Source organism: Halichoerus grypus, chromosome 3 (assembly GCF_964656455.1).
Source record: "Halichoerus grypus chromosome 3, mHalGry1.hap1.1, whole genome shotgun sequence".
NCBI classification, from domain to species: Eukaryota; Metazoa; Chordata; class Mammalia; order Carnivora; family Phocidae; genus Halichoerus; species Halichoerus grypus.
Window position 1 is genome coordinate 98280993 of NC_135714.1, and position 12088 is coordinate 98293080.

The window sequence follows — 12088 nt, forward strand, 5'->3', positions numbered from 1 at the left end:
ATTAGTTTTTTTAAAAGCTTTTCAGGTTCATTTTTTTTAAATGATTTATTTATTTTAGAGAGAGAGAGAGCGCATGCACACGCACGGTGTACACAGGAGCAAGCTGGGGTAGGCGCAGAGGGATAGGGAGAGACAGCATCTCAAGCAGACTCTGAGCTGAGTGTGGAGCCTTGACGTAAGGCTTGATCTCACAACCCCGAGATCATGACCTACCCTGAAATCAAGAGTCAGATGCTTAACTGACTGAGCCACCCAGGTGCCCCAAGATTTTCAGGTCTTTTTTTTTTTTTTTTTAAAGAAGATGTAAATTTAGATAGTTAGCTAAAATGCTCCTTTATCACACTGGAAAAAAGTTATCCTGTATCCTCTATTATAACTTATATCCACATTGAAGAATTACAGGTACATCATCAAGTATGATAAAATCAAGATGCTAAAATAAAAATAGAGGAGGAAAAAATCTGATTCAAAATTAGATTTCTACTGAGTAACTAGAGTTGACATGCAACCAAGAGAAAACAGGTGTTTCAGCCCAGCCTGAAACACATTATTGGATAGGGATGCAAGGGTGGCTCAGTCGGTTAAGCATCTATATTCAGCTTAGATCATGATCCCATGGTCCTGGGATCGAGCCCCGAGTCAGGCTCCCTGCTCAGCAGGAGAGTCTGCTTCTCCCTCTCCCTTTGCCCCTACCCCCACTAGTGCTCTCTTTCCCTCTCTCTCTGTCTCGCTCACTCTCTCTCAAATAAATAAATGAAATGTTAAAGGAAAGGACATTATTGGATATAATCTCCAGCTCAGATCAGTAAGAAATTTTCAAAGAACTGGCATTATTTCACAATAATGCCTTCTACTTCACTGGTGCAATGTCTATAAATACGAAAGAACACACATCTCTACCATGTCATAATGAGCAATACTTCAGGGGAGGTCAGTATTTCAGAAATAGGTCATCTGAGTTAGAAAGAGTTGAGTTTCCCTGCACTTCTTTACCAAACATAAAAGAATTATCTCATTATAGAAATAACTAATGCCATGTGACAAAAACAAAAACTGGTCCAAGTGCCCAGGTCCCAAAAATCCAGCATTAAGTTTGAAAGAAACTTGACAGCAGCCCTAAAAATTCATACATTTGCTGCAGCTTTTCTCGTGATGCTTCATGTGCACATCATGGCTCTTCTCTGGGGCACACTGCCCCAGATTAATATGGAACATGCTCATGTGACTCTTTTCTCCCTGGTGCAAATTTCCTCCTGTTTCCTGGACAGGCTCCTCTTAAGACATTATAGAGGATTGGATTCTGATCCCTCTTTCTCTAGCCTTTTTTTTTTTTTTTTTAAGTTTTTTAAAATTAAAAGAGTCTGTTTGCAGAGTGGTTTAAACACATCATTAAAAGTCATCAGAATACAGCCAGGTCTCCTTGTTTTCACCCTCAACTCCTGCCTCTGCACGGAGGTACGCTAAATATATCAGTGTATCTCCCACCACCTCCCTCAGCCCCCAAATAATTTAACTGCGGGGGAAGAAAGTGGATGCACCCACAGCAGAATTTTAAGGAACCCTCCTTCCCATGTTATTACCCTATAGCCAGATTGTCTAGTTTGTGTTGTTGTTGTTGAACATAGTCAACAACATAGTTGGCTTACAATATTAGTTTTAGGGGCACAACATAATGATTTGACAATTACATACATTATGAAATGCTCACCACAGCAAATGTAGTTACCATCTGTCACCATACATAGTTATTATAATATTGCTGACTATATTCCCTATGCTATACTTTTCATCCCTGTGTCTTCTTTATTTTATAACTGGAAGTTTGTACCTCCTAATCCCCATCACCTGTTTTGCCTGCTCCCACCTTTCTGCCCCTCTGGCAACTACTATTTTGTTCTCTGTATTTATTTCTGATTTTTTTGTTTGCTTATTTTGTTTTCTAGATTCCACATATAAGTGAAATCAGATGGTATTTGTCTTTTTCTGTCTGACATCTTTCACTTAGATGTTGCCTAGATTTGAATCTCAGCTTTGCCAGTTTTTAGTTAGGTGACTTTGGGTGAGTTCCCTGAATGTTCCATGTCTGTTTCCTCATCTGTTAAGTAGGAACAAATAATGACTACTTCCTATGGCTGCTAGGAAGATTAAATGCATTAATATAGGTCAGGGCCTCAGAATAGTTTCCATGGGACAGCAGTTATTTCCAAGGTCCTACCCCACCGTCTTTAAACCACTCTTTATACAGCCTGGGCCAGCCCTCTTCTCTCCCCTGACGCTTCCTCTTCTTGTCTTCATTTATTTTTCTCTAGCCAACAGCTCTTTGACCTTTCCAAAATAAATTATTTTAGCCCCTTCAAGCTTCTCCAGTTTTTTTCCCCCACTTTGCCCATTAACCCCATTCTCTCGGAAGGGAGCAGGAGAGGAAAAGATTATAAAAACTTACTCACTATGATTCTTTTCAAAAATTTCTGTCACAGAAGTTTAACAATATCTATGATTCTCATTCCTAAAAAGGCACTGCTATCTCTATTACACTTAAGATTACAACATTAATGAAAAGAACTCCTGAAAATGTTTAATTAGTCAGAATATTTCACAGGAAAAAGAGGCAAATGAGGAGATTATATATTTCGCTGAATCTTAAAGATCTTCCTCAATTTCCTGGACTATGTTATAGTTCAGACTTTAGCATTCAATATTCAGCTTCTCCATTCAAGCAGCTTTCCAGAGTCAGTGCCTAAGTCTTAAGGGATCATTAAAAAGTACGAGGACATTTTGTAAACAATCAATAAAATAAACTGTTTACCAACTGTTCATAAGATCACACTTCATTTTAGGTTCGCTGGTAATTAGTTGGAATCGGTATTGGCTTACTCAGTACAGCTGGAATAACACAAAGGGAAGGCATCAAATTCATTTTGCTTCATTTATGCAAGGAGCATTTTTCTTTTTAAGCTGAAACTTAGAGGGTCACAGATCAGTTAAGTCAGGGACTGCACTGGTTATCATTTGAGCCTAGCTGGCTGGTTATCCTATAGTGCTGATGACCTCTTCATATAATTTTATTATTCCTTATTTCTCATAAAAGCTCTGTCAGTTCTATGTCTCCTTTTAAAAAATAACATTTATTGATCATCTTTAAGCATGCCGGGAACTATGGTAAAACCTCAGCATACATGAATGCTTCTGTCCTTCACAACAAGGTAGGTCCTTTTATAACACCCAGTTTGCAGATGAGGAAACTGAAAACCGAAGGGATTAACCAATTCCATCCTGGCTACTCACCAAGTAAGTGGTAAAGATGGAATACCAGCCCAGAGGAAGCAGTCTTAGCAACTGCTCCCAAAAGCCTTACTTATGCCTCTTCATCTTAATTTCAAAAATTTTGTGAGAAAAGGAGTACTGCTGTATGTAATCTTTACTTACGAAAGTAAACACTGCCCTGAGTTTGTCTACATAGCTATAAATTTAAAAATAATTCTGAAAGTCATATTTGCACCTTCTTACTGGCCTTGGTTCCTCATCAGCCAAATAACTTTTTCCTTTTTTTTCCCCCACAGCTGAGTATGTCTATTCTTCTGTTTCTCTTCATTCCTTTTCTCTGAAGAAAATACTCACAGGAAATAATTTTGAACTGAGTGGTGCCAATGTTGGGGGAGGAGAGAGCAGGTGGGAGAAGGTAGAGAATGCGGAGAGTCAGGGAGGCCTTTAAAAAGTGGTATTTAGAAACCCTCCCTTCAGTGACGTGACTAAGTGTCCAGTGAAGTTGCTGAAGGTTTCTTTGTCCCATGAAATGCTTGGTGTGAGAGAACTTCTGGAGATACCAGTAAAGACCCCTGGCTTCCTATCCAGTCATTAGAGGGTAAAGCAGAGATAGCAGGAGAGGATGCGGGAACATGGAGGCAGGCCAACCAAGGATGCTCAGGAACCCAGCAGGAATCTTAGGGGGAGCTCTGGGCAATCACAATCTGGGGCCTGCAGCTGGACCCACTTTAATTAGATCTGGAAGTGAGCAGACAGCCCTTGGCTGAGAGTGGGGTTATATATTCATGTAGTAAGTTCAAATTATCCTAGGGGCACCTGGGTGGTTCAGTCGATTAAGCATCTGCCTTCGGCTCAGGTCATGATACCTGGTTCCTGGGATCGAGTCCTGCATCGGGCTCCCTGCTTGGCGGGGAGTCTGCTTGTCCCTCTCCCTCTGCCCCTCACCCCTGCTCGTGCTCTCTCTCTCTAATAAAAAAAAACAAACCAAAAAAACCCGAATTCAAATCATCCCCACTAAAACACCTAAAAGTTTTAAAAACTGATAATACCACATGTTGCCAAGGATGTGAAGCAACTGGAACTCATACGTTGCTGGTAAGAACGCATATGGTACAGCCACTTTGGGAAAGTCTTTGAAGTTTCTTATAAAATTAAACACCTACCATATGACCTAGCAATTCCCTTCCTATATATTTACCCAAGAGAAATGAAAGCCTTATGTCCACACAAAGCCCTGTATGCAAACACTGACAGTGGCTTCTTTCGTAATAGTGGGTTGCTTCACAAAACTGGAAGCAACTCAAGTGTCCATCAACTGATGAATGAATAGTCAAACTGGCATATTCCCACCATGGAATAAATCACTTGCCAATAAGAAGGAACCAATTACTGACACATGCAACAACATGGACGAACCTCACAAATGTTGTACTAAGTGAAAGAAGCCAGACACAAGACTACATACAGTAGGATTCCATTTACATGACATTCTAGAAAAGGCAAAAACAATAGAGACAAAAACAGACTGGTGATTGTTAGGGGTCCGGAGTTGAGGGAGAGTGAGGACATCGACTGCTAGGGGTACAGGGAAATATCTGAGGTGAATGACATGTTCTGTATCTTAATTACAGCGGTGGTTACATGACTGTGTGCACATTTGTCAAAACTCATCACACTGTACACTTAAAATGGGTGGATTTTATCGTGTTAAATTATACTTCAGTACAGCTGGGGTTGTTGTTGCCTGTTTAATTTAAACCATCCTCACAGGTCGCCATAAAGAGACCAACACATATGTCCTGCAGTCGCTCTCTTACAGAAGGGCAACCCCACACCCTTCCCCCTGGTGATTTTGTTGCACTTTCTCATGGGTTCCCCCAGTCCCCAGTGCTGGTGAGCTGTTTGCACTATTTAGAAAGAGAAGTTTAATCAGAGCGTGATTCAGGCTGGCTCTCTTGGCCAGTACAAGGCTGATTTTTAGGCCACAATTTTAACTGTATACTTAACTAACTGGAAGCTGAACACTGTCTTCTCAAGTGCACAGAATCACAGCCTCTGGTTTATAACTACGGCTATCCGATGAAATACAGGAAGCCAGCCAAATTTAATTTCACATGAGGAACAAATAATTTTTAGCATAACTATGTCCCAAATATTGCATGGGACATGCTTTTTATTTGTCATATCTGGCAGCCTCATCGTTAATCCATGTATGGCCTTTTCTATTTTATTCATTCATCCACATAATTAACTAACCAATTAATTTGCCAATTAATAATTAATTGAGTAATTAATTAATCTCATAATCATGTTTTAACTGTAGGTATTTTTAGTGACTTTAACTTTAACTTTCCCCTTAAAAACCCATGTAGCAACTCTAAGGCACTGAGAATTTATTTTAGACTACTGAGACTACTGACTCGTTCAGGATCTCGTTAGTCAAATTATGATCCGCAGACTCGGGGTGTCGGCATCAACTTGGTGCTTGTTACAAAAGAATCTCAGGTCCCACTGGGACCCACAGAATTCAGAAACTGCATTTTAACAAAATCCCCATGGGATTCATGTGCACATTAATGTTTTAGGTGCACTGATTTAGAAAGCTGTGTTTTAGGAAAATTCCCAGGGCAAATAGCAGGCTGGATTGGAGGGAAACTGGCTGCAAGTATAGAAGCCTCTTAAGAAAATATTTTAAAAGTTCAAGCATTATACAATATCTGAATTATGGCAGTAGGTAAAAAAGGAAAGGAACTGAAGTGAGAAAAACTCCAACGGAAAAAAATCAATGGGATTTGGTAAAGGACTGGATGGAGGAGAGAAACGAAAGATGTCAGAATGTGAAAATAAGTCAAGTAGAATCATCAAAGTGCTTCTAGTATCTTTGGCAGTGGTTCGGTGGTTCTCGAACCTAGCTGCATGCTGTAATAACCTGGGAGCTTTAAAATACTGATGCCTGGGTCCCAACTCCAGAGACTCTGATTTAAAGTGAAGCCTGGGCATTAAAATTTCTAAATACTTCCTAGGTGATTCTAATGTACAGCCCAAGGTTAAGATCCCCGAGTACGGGCACTTTCAATCTATTTGTTTTCACTTAGAGTAGTGATTTTCAACCCTGGCTACACTTCAGAATTATTTGGAGAGCTTTAAAAATATATCAGTGTCTACACCCTGCTCTTAGAGATTCCGATTTAATTGGTTATATTTTAGAAGTTCCTCAGTTGATTGTAAGGTGCGGCCAGAGTTGAGAACATTTAACTGAAACACACAATTTGATTGATAATTTATTAACTATTTTTTTTTTCAAGTAAGTATGAATGAAGAGGGAATTCAGTGCTAACAGAATCCAAACTTCTAGTTAGGTGAAATATAAACCCAAACATTTCATTTGCTTGTTATAATTTCACAATGAAATTTACCTGGAATTAGCTATAATTTTCATGTTTTTGAAACCTCATTTTGAATCCCCCCACAAAATCAGCTAATAACCATTACAATTGAATAACCATTATGAAATGAGCATTATTCAGACACTTCCAATATAATATGAAATAGATTCCAACCACACAACAATTATGTATCTTGGGATAAAATAAGGTCCTGTGGTGGTGATAGGGGGTGAGGTAAGGAAATAAAATGTCTGAAATCTATTTCTAAGTCAAAGTAAAGTCTCTATCTTCAGCCCTATCTAAAGTCTAAATAATAAAAAACAAGCAGAACATTTAAGCACTTTGTAGTTAACTTGTCACTATAGTATTATTTCATAAGCATGCAAAGTAAAACTTTTTTTTCAAAAAGAAAATGTTTCAAATGACCTTTATAAAATGGAAAATTGGCTTACCTCTTCCCTATGATTCTTAATTGGCATACAAAGAATACTCTGTGTCTTGTAGCCTGTAATTTGGTCAACTTCTGCATTGAACCGAGGATCCTAGTAAGGGAAAAGAAATTCAATTTAATGACTGACCTGTTCAGAGATTGATTTGATTTTTCCGATTTATAAGATTAGAAAAATCTAACCTTCGACTTACCTTATTGCTCTGAATGACAATTTTATCAGTGGAAAGACATCAAATCATGTAAGTACATATCATCTTTGACAAAGATATATTTATGTATTTTAGTAGCTAGTGTTCATGAGAAACAAAAAAATACAGACTCAAACAAATGTTCAGAAATAAAGGAAATTCAAAATATTAATCAATTTAGACAGCATTCCTTAGGCTCATGGAAAAGTGGCAACTCTCCACCTCTGTAATACAATTTGCCTGTTTCCATATCTCACCATCTGATTCTTCTGTGCCATCCAAAGGAAAGCATCTCTGCTCTGAAACTTCTCCTCTAAAACCTACCAACTCCAAAACGACCTGCCTAATATTGACTTTATTTCCCTCGTAATGGTTGTTTATATACTACCTCAGTATTCTGTTCTTCTATCCCAGGTGTTCATAAGAATTTTAAATATTCTCATGTGTATGTGTGCATAAAAAAAAGCTGCACGGCCTCAATCAGACTGTAAACAACTCCTTAATCTTTGTATTTCTTTTCCCTTTTACAAAGTACATCATGCACATCCAATAATCACAAAGGACTTCTGAGAGTTGTAAAGGTTCTAAATGTGGGTTAAAGAAAGAAAGGTATAGGCCATTATCCCTTGAACTTTAGATTGGGAGCGCCTGGGTGGCTCAGTCGTTAAGCGTCTGCCTTCAGCTCAGGTCATGACCCCAGGGTCCTGGGATCGAGTCCCACATTGGGCTCCCTGCTCGGCAGGAAGCCTGCTTCTCCCTCTCCCACTCCCCCTGCTTGTGTTCCCTCTCTCTGTCAAAATAAATAAATAAAATCTTTAACAACAACAACAAAAATAGATTGGGAAGATTCAAGTTAGGCTGAAAACTCTATGAGGGGCTTTTTTTTTTTTGGTCCTTCACTGTATTCCCAATACTAGCACAAAAACTCAAAAGCATTTGTTAAATAAATGAAGGAATTCATTAACAAATGATATCACAGTTATCAGATGTGATCATTTTTAGCTTATTATAGTTTAAAACAAACACTGTAGGTAAGAAGGAAAACATACTACAAGAAATGGACAGATACTACTATATGATATAAGATTAGAATGGAAACAAACATACCAGAACATAAACATCTGAAGGAGTGTTGTTTCCCTCAAAGCAAAAGCCTTGGGAAGTTACATGCTCAACCTAATAGCAACACTGCTCTAAAAACTCTGCTTTTGGAATTCCCTTCAGAGAATATGGAATAGCCACACTGGAAAACCCTTATCTTTGAAAGTCATTTATTTATTTTTTTAATTAGTCCGAAGTCACGCAAAGCCAAAGCTGTGAATGAAGTAAATGATTACAGTAGACTCCATCAACTGGGGTCAGAAACGAGGCCAATTTTCCCAGGAGAGACCAAACTTGGCGTTAAAGACAATTTCAAAAGAAAAGTTATAAAATCAGTATAAATATTTTATATTATAAATAAATACTACTGCATTTTTGCTTTTTTTTAAACATGCTCAAAGTTATATTGAGACACAGAGAAAATGTTGGCTGAATATATTTTTAAAAATTGTTCTTAAATATCATACTAAAAAGGCAGACAGGACACTGATATTGATGAGTTAAAGAAGTAAAAAATTATTAACTTATATAGGGGATTATTCTACAAGCTAAAAATCAAAATATGAATAAAAATGCATCCTTAGAAATTATTTTGTTAATGAATATTTGAATTACAAGAACAGTTTATAAAGAAGAAAACTTAACTATCTAATCAAAGCAGTAGAGTTTAACAAACTGAAATTAATAGGGCTCTCGGAGCGTTGGGGGCATACTAGGAATTTAAAATCAACAGCAGCCCTGGATTCCACTTCATTGAAGGAGGTGGGAGTAATGTATGCTTCAAATTCACTTTAGGTGAATTCTGGCATCTCAAAGAATTTTCCTAACAATGCACTCAGTGCAAAGGCAATATACATAGAGAATTTTTAACCCGTTTAGGTCCAGGAAACACCAAAGAAAACATGGAGCAGTACTATTACTGGGATTATTCCTTTCACTGTTTATGAGAACATGACAGTGTAAAGAAAAAAAACTTAAGCCTTGGATATCCACTTGCTAAAATAAAGCAACTGGTACCAGACTTGCCCTCCTACTGAAAACTGTAAGACTAGACAAAATATATGAGACAACTAAACCACAGACCATGAAAAAGGGAAAGACACAGGACAACCACTCTGGCTGTCTTCCTGGGAGCATTTTCCTGCTGGCAAGAAGGCAGACGGTACTCAAGTGTAGCCATGGTTCCAAATGAAACTAAAAGGAATTCAGGGCTTCTAAAGTGGCTAAAATTTGCAAGGCAAAGTACCTAATAAGAGAGCTATGTCAGGGGATTATGGGGAGAGATAAAAGGAGTGGCAGAAGACTGAGTGGCTATGCATTTCAAACACATATAGGGCAAGACTCTAAGAGAACCAGCTAAAAATTATGTGTTGAGGGCTGAAAGCAGAATGGTGATACCAATTAGGGAAAAGTTTGGAGACACTGGAGTTCCAGCTCAACCATTCCACCTCAGGCATTCAGCTGAGACACAGATAACCACTCCTTAGGAGCAAGGACCATTCCCTAAGACCAAATTCAATCCACCCTAACAATAACACCAAGCCTGACAGGGCCAAAAAGATCTTTCAGTAATTGAACTGCCTGGAAGAACAAATGTCAGCCCTATTTTAAAGAAAGACAATATGATCCAATGCCCTGCAAGAAAACATGTACAATGTCCAGCATACAATCAAAACTCACACCATATGTGAAGAAAACAGGAAATTGCAACCCATAATGAAGAGAAAAAGTAGTCAACAGAAAATGACCCTAAGATGACTCAGATGTTGGAATTAACAGACAAGGACTTTAAAGCAGCTATGATAGATGTACTTAAGGACTTAAAGGAAAATGTGCTAATAATAAACAGACGGGAAATTGTAAAAAAACAAAAACAAAACTATTTTAAAAAACTCAAAGGGAAACTCTAGAGCTGAAAAGTACAACGTCTAAAATGAAAAGTTCCTTAGGTGCCTGGGTAGCTCAGTCAGTTAAGTGTCTGCCTTCGACTCAGGTCATGATCTCAGGGTCCTGGGACAGAGAGTCCCACATCGGGCTCCCTGCTCCGCGGGGAGTCTGCTTCTCCCTCTGCCCCTCCCCCAGCTTGTGCTCACGTGTTCTCTCTCTCTCAAAAATAAATAAATTTAAAAAATTAAAATAAAAAAATAGTGCATCCTTGAGTTCTGTGAGTCATTCTAGCAAATTATTGAACCCGAGTGGGGAAATCATCTAATTTGTAGGTGGACATAAATGTGGGGACCCTGTTTGTGGCTGGTATATGAACTGGGGACAATCTAGTGGGACTGAGTCTTTAGACTGTGGAGTCTGTGCTAACTGGTAGCAGTATAGCATCAGAAGTTAGTTACTAGATGCTACTAATAGTTAGCATCAGAATTGAACTGGGTTGTAGGACACCCAGCTGGTGCAGAAGTGAAGAACTGATGGTTGTTTGGAAAACCAATCAAGGTCTCAACATTGACATCTGTGGTATTTCTGCCCAAAGTACCTAACTTGAATCTCCTCGAAAGGCATTCTACAAAATAATTAGCCTGTACTCTCAAAATATATGTCAAGAAAGAGAAAGAAACACTGAGAAACTATTCCAGATTTAAAAGAGACTAAAGAGACATGACAAGCGTATGCATTATGTAATTCAGGATTAGATCCTTGACCAGAGGAAAAAATAACTATACAGAACCCATAATGGGACAACAGACTAAATTTGACTATAGACTATTAGGTAATAGCATTGTATCATAAAATTTCCTGATTTTGAAAAATGTATTATAATTGTATAAAAGAATATTGTTAGAAAATATTCACTGAAATATTTAGTAAAAATGTTTCCAACTTATTAAGTGGTTCAGAAAAACATTATGCATAGGGGTGCCTGGGTGGCTCAGTCGGTTGAGCAACTGACTCTTGATTTTGCCTCAGGTCATGATCTCAGGGTCATGAGATTGAGCCCCTCGTCAGTCTCCACACTGAGCATGGAGTCTGCTTGAGATTCTCTCTCCCTCTGCCTCTGCCCCTTCCTCTGCTCATGCTCTCTCTCTAAAATAAATAAATAAAATCTTAAAAATGAAAGAAAAATAGTATGCATATATTACTGACACACATTGTATATAGAAAAAGAAAATGATAAAGCAAATGGGGCAACACATAAATAACTAGAGATTCTGGGTACAGTGTGTATGGAAGTTTTTTATACCAATCTTACAACTTTTCCTTAAGTTTGAGATTATATAAAAATAACAATAACAGAAAACAACATAGTAGTCTTGCCGATTTATAAGCTAGTTTTCTTCCACAGAGTGGCATTTTTAAGACAATCCCTAAAGATTTTTAAACCACTGAACAAAGACAGATATACCAGTTCCCAAACTATGTTCCATGGGGCACAATTAGATCATGACAGATTAGTAGATTTATCAAGATTAAAACAATTGCTAGTGCTACTTCTTTCTCCTAAAATTCATTTTGGAAATCATTTTATTCATAGGAAATTCATTTGAGAGAGCTCATATTTCTTAAGAAAAACATCTTGACTAAGTGAGACGTGCAAAATGAGAGATGAGACTGATTTATCTAGATAAGGAATACAAAAGGAGGAATGAAGTCATCAGGGTGGGAAGAATAGTAGCTACATGGTGGAGACCGCATGAATGGTAATGAGACCCTTCCCTAAAACCCTGCAAGTCTTCTCCCTAGAAATCATG

General features: G+C 38.1%; 1 protein-coding gene across 5 annotated transcripts in view; it reads right to left on the reverse strand.

Moving 5' to 3' along the window:
• Nucleotides 1–12088, reverse strand: part of PDE5A (phosphodiesterase 5A) — a 143496-nt gene that overhangs the window by 105489 nt on the left and 25919 nt on the right. For all 5 annotated transcript variants that reach the window (XR_013446442.1, XM_078069184.1, XM_036091774.2 and 2 more), the window contains exon 3: nucleotides 7103–7192. Coding sequence is in view for 4 of the 5 variants with exons in the window: in XM_078069184.1 (XP_077925310.1) it covers nucleotides 7103–7192 (90 nt within the window). In the remaining variant the exon portion in view is untranslated. The remainder of the gene's footprint in view (nucleotides 1–7102; nucleotides 7193–12088) is intronic.